General features: G+C 41.2%; 2 protein-coding genes across 4 annotated transcripts in view; one reads left to right on the forward strand and one right to left on the reverse strand.

The window, feature by feature from the left end:
• brat (brain tumor) overlaps positions 1-24263 on the reverse strand; it is a 545260-nt gene that overhangs the window by 257145 nt on the left and 263852 nt on the right. The window lies entirely within an intron of this gene.
• On the forward strand, positions 13855-18444 carry LOC117992690 (uncharacterized). The gene has a single exon (XM_034980399.2). The coding sequence runs from the start codon at positions 13855-13857 to the stop codon at positions 18442-18444; it is 4590 nt and encodes a 1529-aa protein (XP_034836290.2).

Raw genomic sequence — 24263 nt, forward strand, 5'->3', positions numbered from 1 at the left:
TAACCAAAATATAATGGACTAGCTTATGCTCGCGACGTCGTCCGCGTGGACTACATAAATTTCAAACCCCTATTTCACCCCCTTAGGGGTTGAATTTTCAAAAATCCTTTCTTAGCGGATGCCTACGTCCTAATAGCTATCTGCATGCCAAATTTCAGCCCGATCCGTCCAGTAGTTTGAGCTGTGCGTTGATAGATCAGTCAGTCAGTCAGTCAGTCAGTCATTCAGTCAGTCAGTCAGTCAGTCACCTTTTCCTTTTATATATTTAGATTCCGTCACATATTGGTATTTCTGGCAATGAACGGGTAGACGCCTATGCAAAACAAGCCTGTAGTGAAGGAATAGAAATGAGCATTGCGCGCGTCGTTATGACTCGTTAAAACTCGTTGGCGGTTGGAGCCTAAAATAGTGCTGTTTCCATAGATGACGGAAAAAACGTTATCAGTTTATTCCCTCTAACCGCACCTCACCCCGAGAGACACCGGGTGAATGAATTTTGCTTGAGTTACAAGATTTTTTTAAAAGAAAAATTAATAGAAAGTACCTTAGTCTTCAAAATTGGTTGCGTAGCTGAAGTGGCAGAGCACATAATTCGGAAAACCGATAGAAGTTGCGGTCTCAAGGTGCTGGAATGACGACCTCGCACCGGAAGGCGCAGCGTTGGAAGACCCCCCTCTAGGTGGACGAACGACATCAGACGAGTAGCATGGAGCCGCTGGATTCAGGCGGTGCAAGACCGTGGCGTGTGGAAGTCCCTACAAGAGACCTATGTCCAGCTGTGGACGTCTATCGGTTGATGGTGATGATTATTCAAAATTGGATTCAACTGGAAATCGAATTCAGAACTTTTTAAGTAAGGCGAATACACACACCGCTACACTAAAGAGGTATCTGAAATAATTATTTTCACTAAAAGCCCGATCCCACATTTAAATATGGTAATCCGGAAATTTTGATTACCATTTAAATTTATTGTTATAAAATTAACCTTTACCCAGTATCGAATTAATTAATGCAGATTAATTATCTCTTTAATTCAATAATCACTTCATTTTAATTTGATATGGCATCACTACGCTTTGTATTTCTTCATTGAGAAGTAATTGAAAGGTGTGGCAATGATCTCACGTGATGGTAAAATGTCTCTATGCACTTTATCATGAGACTAGCTTATGCTCGCGACTTCATCCGCGTGGACTACACAAACCCCTATTTCACCCCCTTAGGGGTGGAATTTTCAAAAATCCTTTCTTAGCGGATGCCTACGTCATAATACTGCATGCCAAATTTCAGGCCGATCCGTCCAGTAGTTTGAGCTGTGCGTTGATAGATCAGTCAGTCAGTCAGTCAGTCACATTTTCCTTTTATATATTTAGAAGAGAAGACTGGTCCGCGTCCCTCCGCAATATCAGGCACCGTGGGAAGCAAGTACAGACAGATAGACATGCAGACACGCTTAAAATAGTTTACCCCCTAATAGTTTCATTATGTACAGCATCGAAGTATGGCGGTATAGATATGCCATACTCTTGTTCGTTCTAGTTTATTTCCAGATTTTAATCCAAGGATTTTTTAGTGTCGATGACATTGTGAGTGACTAAAGAGTGACTATTATTTGCCTTGCCCCAACTCTAACTATTGTTTTGGTACAATATTAACATGTATAACGGTTGTTCATACACATGTAACATCTGTCGATCTCACTTTGTTTACTTTGTCGTTAAGTGACAGCTAGTGGTGTACACAACCTTGTTTTATTTTATCGATATTTTTTAATAATAATAATAAATAATTAATAATTAATTTCTTTATTAAGGCAACAGAGACCTATTTTGTTAATATAGATAGACAATGCATAGAAACTATGTTAGTATAAGCCGGCGGAAATATCTGCGAACCTGGCTTAGTAACGTCATGCAACGCGCTCGCGTTGGCACCGGTACTGGATAGGCGAAAACGGGCTAACTGTGGGAAAGCGAGAGGGGAAGCGCATTCCAGCGAGGTACTCAGATATTTCCGCCATGTAGTATAATCATTTTATTTTACAACTATAATAATAAATTACTTAAATACAATCACAATAAGGTGCATACAACAATTCGGAAACAATTTGAGACAGCGTATTTACCGGACGAGAACTTGAATTAATCGCTGTAGAATTGGCGAATCCAGTTTTTCCGCTATCATATTCAGGATACCTACTGTTTGAGCTTGAACGTAGGCTTGCCAGGACGGATGACGTCGTTTTATGCAAACTAAAATCGATACTTTTAAGTTTTACTTTGAAATTAGTTTCTCAATTTGTCGTTCAATGTTTAGTCACCCAATGTGTTGAGAGAAAGAATGTAAACAAACTGACAACATTATTGCGTATGAGAGATAAGGACAGAGATATATCTGTCGGTTTATATTCTCTCTCGGTTTTTAGTTTTCAGTCGGGTTTTAGTTAATAGATTTGTTATATTCTTCTTCGACTTCGTCCGCGTGGACTACACCAAACCCCTATTTCACCTTCACCTTTCACCCTTGGGGGTTGAATTTTCAAAAATCCTTTTTTAGCGGATGCCTACGTCATAACATAATAGCTATCTGCATGCCGAATTTCAGCCCGATCCGTCCAGTAGTTTGAGCTGTGAGTTGATAGATCAGTGTCAGTCAGTCACCTTTTCCTTTTATATATTAAGACTAGGTTATGCTGGTGACTTCCTCCGCGTGGACTACACAAAATTCTAACTCCTATTTCTCCCCCTTAGGGGTTGAATTTTCAAAAATCCTTTCTTAGCGGATGCCTACGGCATAATAGCTATCTGCATGCCAAATTTCAGCCTGATCCGTCCAGTAGTCTGAGCTGTGCGTTGATAGATCAGTCAGTCAGTCTGTCAGTCAGTCACCTTTTCCTTTTATATATACCTACATGAACCCTGAAAACATTGGATACACTTCTTTTTTAGGCAGCCGTGTAATAAGTGCTTTTCAAAACATGAAGGGAACATAAACGGTTTAATTTTGTATTACCAAACTTAAGCCATCTATCCAATTACCAACTTCAGCAAGAAAGGACGACCTTTGACCTTATTTCCATAGTTTTACGTACACAAAGGCGGTGTCAACGACGTAACTATTAATAACATTAATACCAACGTATAGGTACTAATATCTATACTAACATTGTAAATACGAAAGCTGTCTGTCTGTCTGCTAGCTTTTCACGGCCGATCCTTCTAACCGATTTTGATGAAATTTGGCACCGAAATAGCTTGCATCCCTGGGGAAGGATATAGGCTACTTTTGGTCCCCCAAAATGAAAGAGTTCTCACCAGATTTAATCATCATCATGATCAACCCATCGCTGGTTCACTAAAGAGCACGGGTCTCCTCTCAGAGTGAGAAGGGTTTTGGCCATAGTCTACCACGCTGGTCATGTGCGGATTGGTAGACTTCACACACCTTTGAGAACATGGTGGAAAACTCTCAGGTCAAGCAGGTTTTCTCACGATGTTTTCTTTCACCGTTAAAGCAAGTGATACTTAATTAATTAAAACGCACATAACTCCGAAATGGTAGAGCGTGCGTGTCCGGGATCGAACCCCCGACCTACGATTAGAAGGCGGACGTCCTAACCACTAGACTATCACCAGATTTATAACATCCTAAATACACATAGACGAATTTGCGTGCATAATCTACTAAGTACAGATATAGCTTGCACCGTGGAGATGGACGGACGTAGACTACTTTTTATTCCGGAAATTCAAACGGGATTTTTAAAAACCTAAATCCACGCGGACGAAGTTACGGGTAAGTTAGTATTAGATAAACTCCGAACCAATTCCGTATTTAACAATCTATTAAGCCTACTCTCCACATCCTAGCAGAACTCGGCTCATTTTAATTAAATCCGCGTACACAATTTCGAGCGACATAAAATCGATAATCGAATTATCGATAGCATCCCGTCACTAGCCAGATCCGTTTATATGGGAGCCATTACCGCCCTATTCAACGTCCGCGACTAAACAAAGCGGCTATTATCTGTGCCCGCATAAAAATATAAGTATTTACCGCCATCTTTGTATACGGTGAAGTTTATGTAAGTGACGGTTATACTTGCTACAATACTTACGTGATATCCGATACATGGCTTTTACGTAGATCGGAGAAGCGATCTATGGGCCTATTCGATGTCCGCGACTAAAAATATAAGTATTTACCGCCATCTTTGTATACGGTGAAGTTTATGTAAGTGACGGTTATACTTGCTACAATACTTACGTGATATCCGATACATGGCTTTTACGTAGATCGGAGAAGTGATCTATGGGCCTATTCGATGTCCGCGACTAAAAATATAAGTATTTACCGCCATTTTTGTATATATACGATGATGTTTATGAAAGTGACGTTTATGTGTTGCTACAAATACTTTTAATATTTTATATGCTTATGTCAACCAGCTCGCAAATTTATTCAAGATCAAATCCATGTATGTACACACATACATGGATTTGATCTTAAATAAATTTGCTAGATGATTGAAAAATAAACATTTTGTTTATTTATTTATTTATTTACAATACGTACGTGATATTCGATACATGGCTTTTACGTATACTCTGATTTTAATTCGGTGGAATTCTGACGTTGTCATTTTTAGACATCAGGGGAGTTATTTGTATGAAAAACACTGTGACCACCACCTGAAGTTCGATTTTACCCCAAATTACATTAAATTAAATCCCTATCAATATAAAAAGCCCTAAGACATAACTTCGCACTAAAATAGGGTGCAATCTTTAACAGTGGAAAGTGGAAACTGGCAGCAATGGGATCGGTTGATTTGAGGATGTAATCTTGATCTGTATGTTGAACATTTCTATGTTTATTTTTAGTTCCTTTTAATTTTAATCATCTTGATGTGCCTAAAAGTACACGCTTAGATTGTGATTCAGGATTTTTAAAGAAATTCTTTCACAAAAACCTTGTTCTTTACGAAAACAAGAAAAAATCGGCCAAATCGGTTGATTTGTTCCCAAGTGATGATTACATGCGGCAATTGATTTATGTACTTAAATTTACCTAAGTACAATATTTAAAGTTTTCTTCTTTGTGGGAATTGTTTTATCTCTGGTAACGTTAAGAAACATCAGAATTCCACGGAATTCCAGGTGAGATTGCAGTCAAGGGCTAACTTGTATCGGAATAAAAATAAAAAAATAAAAGAATTAAAAATCAGTATTAAAAATCAGAGTATAGATCGGCGAAGCGATCTAAGGGCCGAGAACGGCAATAACAGCCAATTCAGCCATGCAGGGTATACATCCATACTTATATTATTATAAATACGAAAGTGGGTACGTCTGTCTATCTGCTAGCTTTTCACGGCCTATCTGTTTAACCATTTTTAGGTAGAGGACCTTGCATCCTAGGAAAGGATATAGTTCCCACGGGATTAAGGTAACACTAAATCAACTTAGTTTGTTTAAAACCTGATTTGTCAATTATTAAATATCTCCCCTCGACTCTCACTAGCTTTGTTTCTCGTGCCTTTCAAATTTGAATCCCTCACATCGCTCAAGGTTCTAACTTAGATTTTTAAAAACTATTGCTAGAATTTAGAATACTCGCTCGAGATTCAAACTCAATTCGAAATATTTCAAACAAAAATGAACTTTATTTAATGGACTGAAATACGGCTGAAATGGATTTTACAAAATTTTAAACAGAACGTCCTCTCCGGTCATAAAATAGTAGCAAAATAAAACGCAGACCGCTCACGGATCGGCTACTACGAATGTCAAACCAATTTTTAACGTTCCGATTTCGGAAAAAATGAAAAATTCAAATATGAAACGTTCGAATTCGAAATTCAAAAACAAAACTAACAGCTGGGCGTTCCGGACGGCCGAATATCGAAGCAAGTGCATCGAGGTATAATACGTGTACAAGCTATCCTACAGGTGAAACTTTGCACGCTAATTTAAGCTTTATTTTTGAATGGTTACAGGTTATTCTTGCGTGTAACAGTTTTTGTTTTGTTTGGGTGTATGAATGTAAATGTACGGTCGTTGAATGCTCCCATTATGGCCGCGCTAGGCTCTGGTGTTTGTTTATTAATCATTTCGGCCCTTATCGTTAGTGGAACGAAGGACGGCATAAAGAGACAGAACAGGAAATGAACTGGGATATCTTTAGGAAATGACGCGATTCGTTCTTTTTGCCTCTTTGATATTGTTTATGTTCGTTCATTATCGTTGTCGGGATTGTCACTACAATTTTACGTGATGGTTATTAATGATGCAGGCTAAGATGGAAAACTGCTAAATGTATTCAAAGTTCTAACATCCATATTTCCATAATAATAATTTTATGGATGCAAAAGTGTGTCTGTCTATCCGGGCCCATCCGTATAACAGATTCTGAAGTTTGGTACTTTTCACAATTGTTACTAAGCACCTACAACGATTTTAAGTGATAGTTTCATCGCGTAGATTTAGGTTTTTAAAAATCGCGTGGGAACTCTTTGATCTCCCGGGATCAAAAGTAACCTATGTCACTCTCCAGGTCTCAAACTATAATCTATATCCATGCAAAAAATCACGTCGATCCATTGCTCCGTTGCGACATGATTGAAGGACAAACCAATAAACCAACAAACAAACACACTTTCGCATTTATAATATGGGTAGTGATGACTTTATTGAAAATCTAAAAGAAAAGCAAGTATCTAGTAGAAATACAGAAGTTACTAAATTATATATTATAAATGTGGGGTTCCGCAGAATGTTCGGAATGACAAAATTACGGGAACGGTGTTCCGTGCGGGTGCCCGCGTTTGGGGCGATGCGGTTGGGTACACGCACGTCGTGAGGGACGATAGAAATATGGAGGACATTATCATTAGCCATAATATTATAATATTATTGGCGGTAATAGCCTTGTGGTTAAGACGTCCGCTCATGTTCAGGAGGCAGGGAATTCAATCACCTCTAACTTTTCGGAGTTATGTGAAAAACCTGCATGCCTGAGAGTTTCTCATAATCCATATTGCAAATGCGAAAGTGTGTCTGTCTGTCTGTCTGCTAGCTTTTCCAACAGTTTAACCAATTTTGGTACAGAGACAGACAGACAACAAAGTGATCCTGTAAAGATTCCTTTTTCCCTTTGAGGTAAGGAGCCCTAATTAGAGGTGCGTGCCCCGATTAGGAGGTATACGTCTTCCACTAAGCTGAAAAATATGAAGTAAAAAGTAATTTACTTAGAATGTAACAGGCGTATCCATAGTACGGCCGACGTCATATATAAGAGGATACGGTACAAGTTCAAAGTTAGCCGTGTGTTGGAGATATCATATCTAGTGAAGCATTACAATGCATTTTAAATGCTATTAAAGAGTGGCTAAGGTTGAAATTACTCAAATTTCAATAATATAAAGTATGGACAAAGTTTTATATGAAATAATCTGTGGAATTAATTGACAAAAACGGACTTATACCATGTATGCAGTGGCGTGCAGCTCATAGAAGCATAAACACACTGCTTACCCTCATTGTAATAAATCAATTCTTATTTTTCATTATAACCTGCCGTAAAATAAGTTCATACCTAAATGCATACCCTGGCTTGAACTCCTGTGCACGCCACTGCATGTATGTTATGTAATTATATATTTATGTAGATTTTGATGCATGGTTTTCTTGTGAAAAGTAAATTCAGCCCGCAACCGCGCAAGCCTAACCAAGCGGAGAGATCGCAGACTCGAGGATGTGGTTTAATTAACAAGAGTTCGAAGGCTGAACTTTAACTTAGCGGTTTTCTTTCAAACTTGTATACTAGTGTTCTCTTCAAAATTCTAAACTTGAGGCAAATTAAATATTCTATGAAGTAGTCTAGACTCTAGACACACAGTTTTATTTGTAACTAGCGGTTTTACCCGTTTTAAATTGGTCAGAATTATTGACAATCCTTTTCTCACTAAGGGCGTTTGTGCACTTATCTGTGATTTCACTGATCCGTCAAAAAATACGAATCGAATGTACGTATTTGTATGAGGGCCACTTCGAAAAATCACAGATACGAACTGAATACGGATGAGTGCAAAAATGCACTAACATAAAGCCTATAATTTAATTTAATTAAGTAAGTTTTAATTTAATTTTAAGTGACATAATGCATGTAAACACTTAATTTAGTAATAATATGCAAGTTAAAATTTATTGTGCAAGTAAACAAGTTGAATAGAATTTTGTCTAATTTTCGGTTAAGTGAATTTCCCTTCAGAGCATAGGTCTCCTCTCAGAATGGCTTTGGCCATAGTTTACTACGCTGAAAGACATTGTCAGCACTTGAACTTAGTAGGCAACTTGCACTTAAGGCTGTATACAATACGAGCTTCACTGGAGAAAATGCAAATCTCTGTAAGTTTGTGACATAAACCACTTTGCATCAATGCGCTTACAAAGGAGTCATATCCTTTACCTATTTGCGAGTATTTGACGACACCAGCTGCGATGCAAACTGGATGAAATCTGTTTTGTCCTAGACAGAACTAGGTCTTGATTGAATTCTTCCTTGAGTCGCCGCTAAAAGATGTAAAGGCTTCTTTGATATTCAATAATGTAACATGTCTGACAATAGCGACATTGCCGGCTCACTACTGAGCACGGTTTTCATATCAGAATGCGAAGGGTCCACCACGCTGGCCAAGTGCGGATCATCATCATCAACCGATAGACGTCCACAGCTGGACATAGGTCTCTTGTAGGGACTTCCATACGCCACGGTTTTGCGCCGACTGAATCCAGCGCCTCCCTGTGACTCGTCTGATGTGTTCCGTCCACCTAGGGGGGGGGGGGGGGGGGGGGGGGGTCTTCCAACACTGAGTCTTCCGGTGCGAGGTCGCCATTCCAGCACCTTGGGACCCCAACGTCTATCGGTTTTAAAAACTATGCGCCTGCATATTGCCACTTCAGCTTCGCAACCCGTTGAGCTATGTCGGTTACTCTAGTTCTCCTACGGATATCCTCATTTCTGATTTGATCATTTAGAGAAACTCCAAACATAGCTCTCTCCATCGCCCGCTGAGTGACTCTGAGCTTTCTTATTCCCATAGTGCGGATTGGCAGACTTAATTGGCAGAAAATTCGTTACGCTACTAAAATAATTTTTCTTGCCCTTTTTCTCTGTTTCTTTCTTTTCAAGATAATGTTATACCTAAAAGAAAACTTCACACAATTGATTTAGAAGAAAATTTACACTTAGCGAAAACATATTAAAATACGATAAAACGGGGAAAAACTTCCGAATCTGCGCTTGAAATAGGATCGTTGAAGTCGTTGATCGAGTTTCCGAATATGGAATAGTTGAAATTTTTTTAAGTAAGCATTTCATATGGGTAAACTAGCTATTCCCCGTAACGTTATCCGCGTGGATTTAGGTTTTTAAAAGATCCCGCTATAGTTTTAGAAGAATATTAATACTTAGCGAAACCCACGATTAGATAATATCCGCCATTAAAACTCGATCAGCTGGAAACTGCTGAGGCACTGGAAGCAATGGGATGAAACGCGGAAAACATATTAAAATACGATAAAACGGAAAACTTCTGAACCTGCGCTTGAAATAGGATCGTTGAAGTCGTTGACCAAGTTTCCGAATATGGAATAGTTGAAGAAGTTTTGAACGTAAGCATCTATAAATGAATAAACTACTTTTTCCTGTAACATTATCCGCGTAGATTTAGGTTTTTTAAAAGACCCCGCAATAGTTTCAGAATAATATTAACACTTAGCGAAACCCACAATTAGATAATATCCGCCATTAAAACTCGACCAGCTGGAAACTGCCGAGGCACTGAAAGCAATGTGATGAAACGCTGAAACATATTAAAATACGATAAAATAGAAAACTTCTGAACCTGCGCTTGAAATAGGATCGTTAAAGTCATTGACCAAGTTTCCGAATATGGAATAGTTGAAGAAAGTTTTCAAATATGAAAAAATAAACAAAAATTGGCCTATTTTATAAGGTCTGAAGGTATTGTATTTATTAGTGTCCCAGTTCCATGCTAGAAAGTAAAAATTGAATATTTATTAGAATCACCTCGGCGTCTATCTGTTTTATTTAAAAACTAATAAAGTTTCAGAGAGAACAGCCAAAGCAACTTTTAACACAAGGTACATCCGCGACAGGTTGAGATGGAAATCGGGGTGTGACGCGCCGCACACGAGCAAGCTACCCGCGCTCTCCCGCACCGGGTTAACGCGGAGGCTGTGCGGCGGGGTGATTCCGTATCTCGCGACAGGCTTGCGACAGGCGTAAATCTCGCGATCATTGCTGTCAAACGTCCGGCTAGAGAGAGACAGCAATAGACACAAAGCAAAATAAGAAGAAGGAGAAGAAGAGAGACAGCAAATGAACTGTCGGATTGCTACTGCTGTCGCTACTGCAACGGTTTACGTAAACACCCCGCGGGTGTGCGGGGCGTTCCCTCCCTTATTTCCATTTCAAACTGTCACGTACTATACGTAAATTCAGTTTTTGATGAAATGCTATTTTTTTTTTCAAATGAGTCGAATCTGTAACCAAATGTAAAATCAGAGTAGAAAAAAAATGTTACGTTTAGGATGCACCCGGAGAACTTATTATACGTATTAAAAACACGATCAGCCATTTAAACTGTCGTTCGAAGAAATAACGTTGAATAGCTATAAAAACACGTTGAAACGGCAAACTTCCGAACTCTACCTGCACTTGAAACGGATTTAATAAATTCATTGGCCAAGTTTGCGAACCCTGGCCAAGTTTTCTTATTTGATTATTTTTGAATACATATTTGTTATATTTATTTATTCGATTTTTTCGGAATTTCCTGATTCGTGGTAGTCTGTATAAACACTGATAAAAACGGGTTGAGATGATGACGATCATCATCATCATCATGATGATGATGATCCTCATCATCTCACCCATTGCGGGCCCTCTATTGGATACGGGTCTCAGATCTCAGAATGAGAATGATTTGGCCATAATACATCACACATCGTTTGAGAACATTATGGAAAACCCTCAGGAATGCAGTTTTCCTCACGATGTTTGCTTCACCGTTAAAGCAAGTGATATTTGCCTCCTCATTTCTGATTCGAACCGCTAAGATTTGGAACACCCTTCCAGCATCAGTTTTCCCCTCCAATTATACTAATATGGGTACCTTCAAGTGAAGAGTGAATAGGCATCTTCTAGGCAAGCGCGCTCTATCTTAGGTTGCATCATCACTTGCCACCAGGGCCTGATTGCAACCAAGCGCTAGTCTATAAATAAATAAATAAAAATGTTTTAAACTCATATTACTTCAAAAAGTTAGAGGCCCGGGTCGAACCTCTGACCTCTCGTACAGGAGTCAAACGTCCTAACCATTAGGCCATCACGTCTCTATGATGATGTTGTTGAATTGAAGAGGTGAAAATATAAATATACAAGACGACTCAAAGATATTAACTAATTTCTTTCATTTAAGTTAAAAATGAAGCGCCGCCCGTACCGACTTAATGAGTCTCGGAACGAGGTCGCTACCAAATAAGACTAGACATGAATGGAAAGCAATTTAAACACAAATTGCTACTAACGAATTGCGCTCCGTTTTCGTGTTTCGTATACTTTTAATACCTTACAGTTTCTTTTGCGAGGCGTAAAATAAATAGGGGATTATAATAATGAGTGGATTTTTATACGAAGTGTTATGAGAAACAGTTCAGTTGAAAGAAAATTTGCTTTTTATTAGATAAAACATTTTTTCGCTATCATTTTCGTATAGGTTGCGACCTATTTATTTTCGAACTATTTTGAGGTGAGCTCTCTACGGTTAGCGGATCTTTGGATATTATTATCATGAAAATTAATGACATAATATTTCTAAATAAGTAGTTGGATAAACCTTAATTTTATTTTGATTTAAGTAGATATGTATGAATATAAAGTGAACACTTTTACGTTGAATGAAAAAATGAAAAAATTCTACCGTTCCGTGCGACTGATTGTCTCATGTAGAGCTCAAATTTTGGGACCTTTGGGTCCTGAGTCTAGAAACTTAAAATTTTGCACGTAGTTTCTATGTACCTCTATAATTAGTTATTTCTGGCGACTTAGTCGATCTAAGCTAATTTTATACAACCTTCCAAACCATATAACTATTTCCCATTAAATGTGAGTTTTCGTACCCATTTTAAATTTTAAATTTTTTTTTGGTATCTGTCTGCTTGAACTTATTACTTGTGTCAATCAGTGGGGCCGATTCTCTAGTACACAATCTCTAAACTAAACGAAATTAACAGGTCTAAATCTAGTGCTATCCTTTTCAGCAAGCAACATCATGAAAGGGACAGCAATAGATTTAGACGTGCTATTTTAGTTTAGTTTAGAGATTGTGTACAAAGGAATTAGCCACAGTGAGTGGTATTTCGCTTATACATATAAATATACTGTACAGCGGGCGATGCTTGCTCAAATCAGAAATGAGGAGATCCGTAGAAGAACCAGAGCAACCAACATCGCTCAGCGGGCCCAGAAGCTGAAGTGGCAAGGAAGAAAGTTCTCACTCACTCACTAACCGACATAGCTCAACGGGTTGCGAAGCTGAAGTGGCAATGGACAGGGCACAATTGGGGTCCCAAGGTGCTGGGATGGCGACCTCGCACCGGAAGACGCAGCGTTGGAAGACCCCCCACTAGGTGGACGGACGACATCAGACGAATCGCTGAATTTAGGCGGCGCAATATCGTGGCGTGTTGAAGTCCCTACAAGAGATCTATGTCTTTGATGATGATGATATAAAATCAAAATAAATACAAATAGAAAAAAATAGTTCAAAACATTAAAAATACGCATCACGTTCAATTCCGCAAACGAACACGACATAATTTCATACCACAGAATACTACCAAACAAAATATAAGTAGAATTTCTGCAAAACAGTTTTAATGCATGCCTTTATAAATGAAACACAAGTGTTTCATATAATTTCATTGCACGACACATTTTATCTCTGTGTTATATATTGTTTATTTTTTCACATGGAATAATGATGACGGATGTAACATCATATATTCAGGGACACTCGAAACACTATTTCCGCTGCGCCATATTGGACCGGATAATCTGGCGCGAAATCTGGAAGCGTTTATTTTTAAAATTCATACAGACGTAAATTTTTAAATGTAACCGAATATTTTATGGTCATCATGACATTCACGATTGAGTGAAAAGTGTAAATAAAGTGAATTTCACCTTGCTTATTGAAAAAACGAGTACGTAAATGCCCATTAATCAAATACACGGTTAAGGAATATTTAAATAAAATATTAGGCAAATCAGTACTGTTGCGGACGGGAGCTTCATGCCACGCGCAGCGCTGGCAGTGACTAATGCTGATTGGACGCCCGCCGACACCTCCGCGCCCCGCTACGACTTCACCACCCGCGATCGCCTTGTCTCCCGCTCGGCACGACCGTATGCGCTTGCCGAGTGGGAGAATTAGATATAAGTTCAATTTTTAATGTATAGCCTCACTTCGCCTCTTGCCTTTGAACTGAGAAGAACTAGAACTTGAAGTACTGTGAACCTGAAAAATAGTGAATAATTATTGTGATCAAGAAAGAAATACAGTCCACTGAACCCTCCGAGGAATTGTTTTGAATCCCTCCCCAACATCTTTGGTCCATCGTGCCGGATCAAGAACCAGAAGAACCGAAGCCTCAAGATCCGAAGTCTCAAGAACCGAAGCCTCAAGAACTGAAGGCTCAAGAACCGAAGCCTCAAGAACTGAAGGCTCAAGAACCGAAGGCTCAAGATCCGAAGATCAAGATGGTTCGAACTAGGAGTCAAACCTCACAACATGAAGATGAACACGACGAGCACGTTGCGTCGCAAGAACCGACCCCTCGCGCGACGAACCCAGCTCGCCCTGTTCAGATTCACTTCATGGAGTCGTCTCCATCAACTAGTGCCGGCCCACGGCAAGAACCCATTGTTGAGACACGAAGCACTGTGGTAGAACAGACCCATCGTGTTCGGCTTCCTTCACCGACGCGATCAACCCGATCTCAGCGCTCCACAACAAGCACAGCTGCCCGTGTCAAGCAGGCAGAGTACGAAGCGGCAGAACGACTAGCTGCCATTAAAATGCGCCAAATGCAAGTTGAAGCTGAACTGGTGCAGAAAAAGTTAGAGGCTGACTTAGCTGCTATACAAGACGACGACCAAGGGAGCACACGAGGGCCTGAGGAAGCAATCAATACCAAGCAACAGATGGAAGATTGGTTGCGTCACGCCGATCTTACACGAGGGGAGCCACGCACCGACCGGCTTCTTGCGCGAGAGACCCGAACCCCTCCCGCCGCTGCACCCCCTGTAAGACCTGGCACGAACATCACCGAACCCCGATCCGAACACTATTACGAAGATCGCCGAGCCCGCTCTCCAACGCCGAATCGCTCACGAAACCGAAGCATAGAAGCCCTGGTGGAAAGCTTCAACCGAATGAGCCAATACCGACCACCACCACGATCATCCACAGAGCTACCTACTTTCAACGGATCCGAAAATGAGTGGCTGCCTTTCAAAGCATCTATGCGAGACTCGACGCGCCTTCACAAGTTCTCACCAATTGAAAATATGCAACGTCTGCGCAACGCGTTGAAAGGAGAAGCCCGAGATGCCGTCGCTTCGCTTCTATACACGGCTTGTGACCCGACGGAGATTATGGAAGCTCTCGAACAGAGTTTTGGTCGTCCAGAAGCTTTAATTGACAAGGCCTTAGAAGAGATCAAACGTTTGCCTCGCCTGGGACCGACGACGACCGAATTGAACGTCTTCGCCGTCAAAGTTCGAAACATCGTGGCTACAATTACCAACGTCGAAGGCCTTGATGGGTGTCTACAGAACCGCATGCTTACCAGAGATATCGTGGATAAGTTACCTCCTGACTTACGAAGAAGTTTCGCCAAGTACGCATCAGAAAACCGGCGCCCAGGAGAACCACACATTGTCATCCTGTCTCGCTTCTTAAACAATGAAGCTACAATAGGCTTAGAGTTCACATACTCGAAACCTACTACGCCAGCTGCATCAACTCGGAAGGAACCAAACTCAAAATCTTCAGGAACATTTCAAAGAACGAAGAAAGTCCGAGAAGCCAGCGTATTCACAGCCATCGAGAAAGAACAATGCCAGTGCTGTGGTGGTGACCATGAACCTCCACAGTGCAAGAAGATAAAAGAAATGACCATCAACGCCCGCTGGGAGTGGGCCAAAACGAACAAAATCTGTTTCAAATGCCTGACAAAGAAGCACCGGCGTGCAGCTTGTAAGGCGAAGCAATGTAACATCGATGGCTGCATACATTCACATCACCCTTTGTTGCATCAACAAAGCCCTGAGAACCCCGATGCATCACGTCAAGACCGATCAGAAGAGGTGGTGGCATCGACTTCTACTAACATGGATACGGGCAACAAAGTGATGCTGAAAGTGTGTCCGATTGTCGTCTCGAACTCTGACGGCATCGAGATCCAGACTTACGCCCTTTTTGATGAAGGTTCCACCATCACACTTATTGAAGAAGATCTGGCTGACCAATTGAACCTGGAAGGGCCTGCTCATGCCCTTAACATCCATGGGGTGAACTCCACACAAAGAGAAGGAACCAGCAGGATCGTCCGACTGAAGCTAAGGGGCAAGAATTCAAAGGCCTCACATATCATACGAGCGAGAACAATACGAGACATCCAGCTATTGAACCAAACCATACCGATACAACTTCTACAGTATCCGCATCTCCGAAACTTAGAACCAAGCAGCGTGTGCTACGAACAAGCTAGACCACGTTTACTCATCGGCTCTGACAATTGGGACCTCATTGTGTCAAAGCAGCTACTAACTGGACTTCGTCACGAACCTGCAGCATCACGCACTGAACTTGGCTGGGTGATACATGGCTCTGCACCACGTGCCACTCTTAGTCGCAACGAAGATCATGTCCTTCATATCCGAAGCGGGAAGCCGACAGAACAATCCAGCGAAGACAAACTCGACGCTTTGGTCCGCTCCCACTTTGAACTCGACGCCATCGGCATTTCTCTCAATACGAAGACCCGAAAAGAAGACGAGAGAGCTATAAAAATCTTCGAAGAAACAGCTCGTAGAGTCGATGGCCGTTTTGAAGTTGGCCTGCCATGGAAGAGCGATGACGTCACTCTACCATGCAACTACGCAGAAGCCTTAACTCGATTAAGAAATATTGAACGCAAGATGGATCGAGATGAAAGCTTCAGGGAAGAATACAGCAAACAAATAGCTAACCTGTTGAACAAAGGTTACGCTGAACCTTGTGATGGTTCCGAAGACAGCAATCGCCGGTGGTTTCTACCTCACTTTGCAGTACGAAACGCAAACAAGCCTGGCAAAGTGAGATTGGTTTTCGACGCAGCAGCCACGCATCAAGGAACAAGCTTGAACGACAAGCTTTTGGATGGTCCAGATCAACTGAAGTCACTGCCCGGGATTCTATATCGATTTCGAGAACGCGCCGTAGCAGTCACCGCAGACATAGAAGAGATGTTTCTGCGAATACGCATTAGAAAAGAAGACCAGCCAGCGCAACTCTTTCTATGGCGCGGAAACGATCGACGTAGCCCACCGACCCAATACAAGATGGTTTCACTGATCTTCGGGGCCCGAAGCTCGCCGTTCCTTGCACACAGTGTACGAAATGCAAATGCACGTGACTTCACCCAGACCCACCCAAGAGCACTACGAGCCATCACAGAAAACCATTATATGGATGATCTTGTCGACAGTTATGACACCGAACAAGAAGCCATGGAAACCGCAAAAGAAATAAACTTTGTGCACGAGCAAGCCGGGTTTACTCTGCGTGGATGGAACTCGAACAGTCAACGAGTCCTGGCTACGATCCCTAACCAACTTCGAGCCCCAGCACCAACACGTCTGGGAACTGAACACCACAGCCAAGAAAAGACTCTAGGCCTACTGTGGTTACCCACTGAAGATACACTTGCATTCAACACAACAATGAATCGAGTTCCAAGAGAAGTTTACAATCAGAACCGCGCACCAACCAAGAGAGAAGCTTTGAGTGCAGTTATGTCCATTTTTGATCCGCTCGGACTACTGAGCCACTTCACGATAACAGCAAAGATCATCCTGCAAAGTCTATGGCGCCTACAAGTCGGGTGGGATGAACCAGTACCCACCGAAATCGCTGATGACTTCAGCGCATGGCTTAAGAACTTGGAAGAAATAAAAGAACTTCGACTTCCCCGCCACTACAATACGAGGGGAGCGCGATCCATGGAACTACACATACTCTGCGATGCCAGCTCTCAAGCCTACGCCGCTGTAGCTTACTGGAGAATAGAACGCTACAATGGCACTGTGGACCTCGTGCTAGTTGCTGGCAAAGCCAAGGTAGCGCCATTGCGAGCGCAAAGTATCCCGCGCATGGAGCTTCAAGCAGCACTCATCGGAGCCAGGCTAGCAAAATCAATTTTGGAAGAACATCGTGAGAAGCCCGACCGAGTTATTTACTGGTCGGACTCTAAAACCACGCTACAATGGATTCGCAACGGAGCAAGACGCTACACTCCTTACGTAGCACACCGCCTGGGCGAAATTGCAGAACTCACCGACGAGAACCAATGGAGATGGATCCCGACTGATCTCAACATAGCCGACAACGCGACGAACTTTCGAGGTGCCGATGCTGAACTAAAAAGGGCATACACAGAATGGGAACCTGCTCTTCGTGACTTAGGGCTATACCACCGTATGGAATGGCGCTTCATACCTCCAGGAGCACCAAACCAAGGAGGAGCTTGGGAGCGCCTAGTCCGCTCTGTCAAAGTGGCCCTCAACACTGCACTACGAGAGAAGGTGCCAAAGGAAGAGGTACTTGTAACGTTGCTGTCGGAGGCTGAGTACAGTATCAATGCTCGCCCCCTGACGCACGTGTCAGTTGATCCCGCTGACCCTGAAGCCCTAACCCCAAACCATTTTCTGTTGGGGTCATCAACTGGCCTGCCACACACCGGGCCCTGTGAACCAGCTGATCGACGCACTTGGCGAGCTGTACAAGCACTCGCTGATAGCTTTTGGCGTCGCTGGGTACACGAGTATCTCCCTACACTCGTACCCCGCGGGCAACCTGCTTCGACCAAACGCCAGCTCCAGGAAGGAGATCTGGTGGTAATCGTGGACTCCACTCTACCGCGAAACGTCTGGCCACGCGGTATCATCGAACACGTTCATCCTGGACCTGATGGAGAAGTGCGCAGTGCCACCGTGAGAACCCGAGGCGGCTTGTTTCATCGGCCTACCAGAAAGCTCGCCGTCCTGACCACTGCTGAAAAGGAAGCTACGCGGGAGCTACGCTGAGGGGAGAAATGTTGCGGACGGGAGCTTCATGCCACGCGCAGCGCTGGCAGTGACTAATGCTGATTGGACGCCCGCCGACACCTCCGCGCCCCGCTACGACTTCACCACCCGCGATCGCCTTGTCTCCCGCTCGGCACGACCGTATGCGCTTGCCGAGTGGGAGAATTAGATATAAGTTCAATTTTTAATGTATAGCCTCACTTCGCCTCTTGCCTTTGAACTGAGAAGAACTAGAACTTGAAGTACTGTGAACCTGAAAAATAGTGAATAATTATTGTGATCAAGAAAGAAATACAGTCCACTGAACCCTCCGAGGAATTGTTTTGAATCCCTCCCCAACAAGTACCCTTATTATAAATGCGAAAGTGTGTTTGTTTGTTGGTTTGTCCTTCAATCACGTCGCAACGGTGCAACGGATTGACGTGATTTTTTGCATGGGTATAGATAAAGACCTGCAGAGAGTCTATAAGCTTATATGACACTAGCTTATGCTCGCGACTTCGACCGCGTGGACTACACAAATTTCATACCCCTATTTCACCCCCTTAAGGATTGAATTTTCAAAAATCCTTTCTTAGCGGATGCCTACGTCATGATAGCTATCTGCATGCCAAATTTTAGCCCGATCCGTCCAGTAGTTTGAGCTGTGCGTTGATAGATCAGTCAGTCAGTCAGTCAGTCACCTTTTTGTTATATTTAGATTACATTCCGAGCCAGGCAGCAATGTCGCGGCAGCAATGTAGCGGAACATTGCTGCCTAGCTCGGAATGTAATGTCATATAAGCTTATAGAGATTGTATGGGGACCAGTAGTGCCGCGACAGGACTGTGACAGCTGGTGACAGCACTGTTGCGGCAGCGCTGCTGCGTGCAGTGTGGTTCAGAATCATACCTTTAAGGTGCTCTCCGAGACACGGAGAAAACGAAAATATTACGTACTAGCTGTCAATAATGACAACACTCTATTAAATAGAAGTAGGTATAAAACTCGTATGAAAGTGCGAAATACCTCGTAGCGACAGTTCAACAAGTATTTCAATTAATACCAACACGGGTTGCCGTGTGTGTCACGTCACCTGTACACAACCAGAAGCGTCAAGAGTTTGTACATACTTTGCTTAAGCGTTCAAAATAACATTTATTTAGAAACAATTTAGTTTGTTTGTTTTAAATTACACTAGATGATGCCCGCAACTTTGTTTGCCTAGATTTAGATTTTATATTAATTCCATGGGAATTCTTTGATTTTCCGATATAAAAAGGAGCCTATGTCATTTCTCCAGGTCTTCAATGAAGTATATCTATGTAAAAAATCACATTGATCTGTGGTTTCGTTTTTGCGTGATTGAAGTACAAATAAAGAACACACTTTCTCATTCATAATATTAGATATGTATAGTATAATATGGTAATCCTGTAAAAGTTAATTTGAGTATAAACATATCCTATTCTATTCTATAATAGACTTCATAGTGATAAAAAATAGAAAACAAAGTGGAATTTTTTTCTTTTCCAGTGATTCTTACGGGAAGAACAAATAAATGGCAGTGGAATAAACATTGACTTAGGTATATATTACTTCGTAAGGACCGAGCCATTGAACAAGCAAAATGGCACCAATTCATTGGTCCTAAAATGTTTATTTAGCACCAATGCAACCTCAGTGACGTCTGGATTTCAAACGGGTCGTCCATTAGTATCGAAGAGGTGGCGCTGATTTATTTGGTTCCAAAACCGTGAAAAATTTTGTTCGCTTGGGCATATCTTGTCATTTATATCGATGGGAATAAATGTTTTTGTGTTTTCAAATTCCTAAAGAATTCGTTTGAAAACTGTTTGAAACACTAGGCTAGGTGTAAATTAAAAGGAAATAAAAGCCTTAGCGTGGTACCCACGTACCAATAAAATACGATAGACGTAGTACGGGTAAACACAATCAAGTAAGACGCTTACGAGAAGACAACACTCTCGTTCGATTTAAAAGTTACCGGTTTTGACGCTGCCTGGGGAAAATTGCAAGCAAAACCATGTTTTACAAAACCAAACATGTCCAATGTAACTTAATTTATTCCTACTGTTAAATTGAAAACCACTTTGATATACTTTAACATACATTTTAATCACTGTTTCTTATTTAATTAATTTACAAGTCGGTACAATGAACTATTCATATTCCAAGCGTCCTATAGAGTCTAGAGTCTATCCCAAAACCATAGACTCTTCGCAAACGTCAGAGGGTTAGGGCGTATCCAGACTATAAACGATTCACATGACATACTATCAACAATCCGCCTGACACTACTTACTATGTTACTACAATTTCGGTACATGCAAAATAAAAATAAATGGTTTGGCCTAATAATATTACTTACTATAATCAGGCACTATCCCGGAATTCACATATAAAATAGAATAACTTACTCATACTTACACGATACGCTCTCATCCCATCTATTCTATTCACAACATATCAATCTTTTATTTGCTTTAAATGTAGGTTAACAAAGATTTTAGAGATAAAACGCATTGATATAATATTACATTACATTTTAAACTCGTTATCGTGAGTGATTTCCATTATAAATATAGGTTATCCCAGCTATACTCATTTATTTAGTCGACAAAAACAACAAAAGTGACTAAGATTGCGATTGTAACTGTAATTGTTAAATTACGACAGTAGCCCACGTGGTCTCAAACTTTGACCGAAATAAATAGCAAATAGTATCTCCCCATTGAAGGGTGCTCTTAGTACCTCGTGCTTTTTGGGTACACAACACAGTTTGATTAAAGAGAAGTTGCAGTGTATTTTTAACGAAAAATTCGGCCATTCGAGGCCTGAATAATGGACGGGCTCTTTTATATTACATAGGAAATTTTTCAAAGGAGACTGAGTAGCTTTTTTTCAATTTCGTTATGTGACTGCCTTTTTAAATGAAAAATAGTCAAAAAATTTTGACATATCGAAAAAAGATTATTATTTCAAAATTTGAAACAATAACCTAAATATAATTAAAAGGCAAAGCTAAATGACTGACTGACTGATATACAACGCACAGCACCGATCGGGCTGGGCATGTAATAGCTATAATGACGTAGGCATCCGCTAAGAAAGGATTTTTGAAAATTCAGCTCCAAAGGAGGTGAAATAGGGGTTTGAAATTTATGTAGTCCACGCAGACGAAGTCACAAGCATAATCTAGTTAAATCTATAGGTTAAACCGGTCGTTGGCAAGCCTGGAGCACCGCAGAGATGTATAAGCTCTCTATGCGTTTACGTGCTATGCGTGTATGTCGCCTCTGTAATGGGGAGTGGAGTTTGAGCTGTGCGTTGATAGATCAGTCAGTTAGTTAGTCAGTCACCTTTTCGTTTTATATATTTAGATTTAAGGTCAGGTATGCCTTACTCTTAAGTGCTCTAGCATCGGGTTTCAAAACCGGTATATTGCTTTGAAATCGAGTATGTACTCTAATTATAATGGTGTACCACCACTTACACGCCTCGAGATCACTCTAGCGTTTAATTATTATCGCCTTGAATTATAATCCCATAATGTATAGTAATTAGTTGAATATTAACAATACAAGGTAGAGGTAATATACGCGCTATAGAATAGTATCAATACCCTTGTTATAAATGCAAAAGTGTGTTTGTTTGTTGGTTTGTCGACGATTGACGTGATATTTTGCATGGGTATACTTTAAAACCTGGAGAGTGACATAGGCTACTTTTTATCCCGGAAAATCAAAGAGTTCCCACGGGATTTTTAAAAACCTAAATCCACGCGTACGAAGTCGCGGGCATCAGCTAGTCTAAATATATAAAAGGAAAAGATGACTGACTGATCTATCAACGTCCAGCTCAAACTACTGGACGGATCGGGCTGAAATTTGGCATGCAGATAGCTATTATGACGTAGGCATCCGCTAAGAAAGGATTTTTGAAAATTCAACCCCTAAAGGGGGGAAATAGGGGTTTGAACTTTGTGTGGCCCACGCGGACGAAGTCGCGAGCATAAGCTATATATACGAGTAGATGTATGTGAAAGTTTGAATTTTTCGATGTTTGATGTACCTTCACGCCACAGTGACGGAACCAATTTGGCTGAAATATGGAATGGAGATAATAATTATAATTATAACGAAGCACATATCTTTACGGACAAAAAAAACATAAATTAAGCCGTAGTGTTTTTTTTGCACAGTTGTAGCACTGTCGACATACGTAGCCCCGCGTAGCGAATTCGCTACGAAGCTATTGTGAACGTAGAGTCAGAGGCGAACTAAAGGCTGCCCGCCTTCCGTTAGCAGAAAAGCCGTTTTCTGCAAAAAAGTCTTTGACATATCACCGAAAAAGTGGATTTAAAAAAAACTAATTTTCCACGGAATTTAAAAAAAATCTAAATCCACGTGGATGAAGTCGAGGGCATCATCTATTTGGTACAGAGATAGCTTGCATCCTGGAGACGTGCAAAGGCTACTTTTTATCCCGGTTCCCACATGATATTTTAGAAATCTATCCACGCAGACGAAGTCGCGGGATTGATTTTCGGGATTGATTGATAGATTTTCAATAAAAAAACGAATACGACCGATAGACTTCCACTGCTGGACATAGTTCTCTTGTAAGACTTCCACACGCCATGGTCTTACGCCGCCTGAATCCAGCGGCTCCCGGCGACTCGTCTGATGTCGTCCGTTCACCTAGTGGGGGTCTTCCAACGCTGCGTCTTCCGGTGCAAGGTCGCCATTCCAACACCTTGGGACCACAACGTCTATCGGTTTTACGAACTATATGCCCTACACATTGCCACTTCAGCTTCGCAACTCGTTGAGCTATGTCGGTTACTCTAGTTCTCCTACGGATCTCCTCATTTCTGGTTTGATCACGTAGATAAACCAGCCAATACAACGCCACAAATAAATATCGACTGGCAACATTAATACAGGTAAGTACAGTCGAGGTGAAAATAATATCCAGCATAATAATATATGGAGCTGTGAATCGGTTCGGAAACGGGAGATAAGATAGACTCCACCTTAAGAATTGTTTTCGCGAATGTACTTATTTTTATTTTGTATCGAGATATTTACTGGATTGTATGATTCAGAATGTTCATTGCTAGAATAGAGTTATTATTATTAGCTCGTTCGTTAAATAGACTTTTGATGGTTTTAGTTCAAACTATAGTCCGCAGCAAGTCAAGATGAAAATCGGGGTATGAGGCAGGGGGACGCACCGCACACTTTTGAAGTAACTTCAAAATGTGCCACGATATAAATGACAGTAGTTTCTCACGTCTGACGTAATATGCGCCGCTGCAAGTCTCAAGCTCGTGTTAATATTACTCTGCCTCATATTACTCTATCTTGTATTACTGTACCTAATATTACTCTAACTAATATTACTTTACTAATATTGTAGCAGCAACTGCGCAACTAATTAAGCAAGAACACTGACAAAAATTTACTAGAAACGTTATTTTAATTGCTTATTAGCCTATTCCACACCAACCGTGCAGTTTGTGAGGCTTACTTTGAGCGGCAGTGCAGCCGCTTTAGACACGTCTCGATCGAGACAAAAGTGCTTTTCTTAGTCCCTAGAAACGCATGTCGGGCCCGAGTATCTGCTGATCAGGAACAAGTACCTATTGCAAACCTGCAGTGTAAGTTATTATGTGCCCGACGAGCAAAGCATTAAATCATAACGTGAAGGTAACTTCAAAATGTGCTACAGTATAAATGGCTGTAGTTTCTCACGTCCGTCATAATATGCACCGCTGCAAGTCTCAAGCTCGTGTTAATATTACTCTGCCTCAT

The sequence above is a fragment of the Maniola hyperantus genome, chromosome 22, assembly GCF_902806685.2.
Source record: "Maniola hyperantus chromosome 22, iAphHyp1.2, whole genome shotgun sequence".
NCBI classification, from domain to species: Eukaryota; Metazoa; Arthropoda; class Insecta; order Lepidoptera; family Nymphalidae; genus Maniola; species Maniola hyperantus.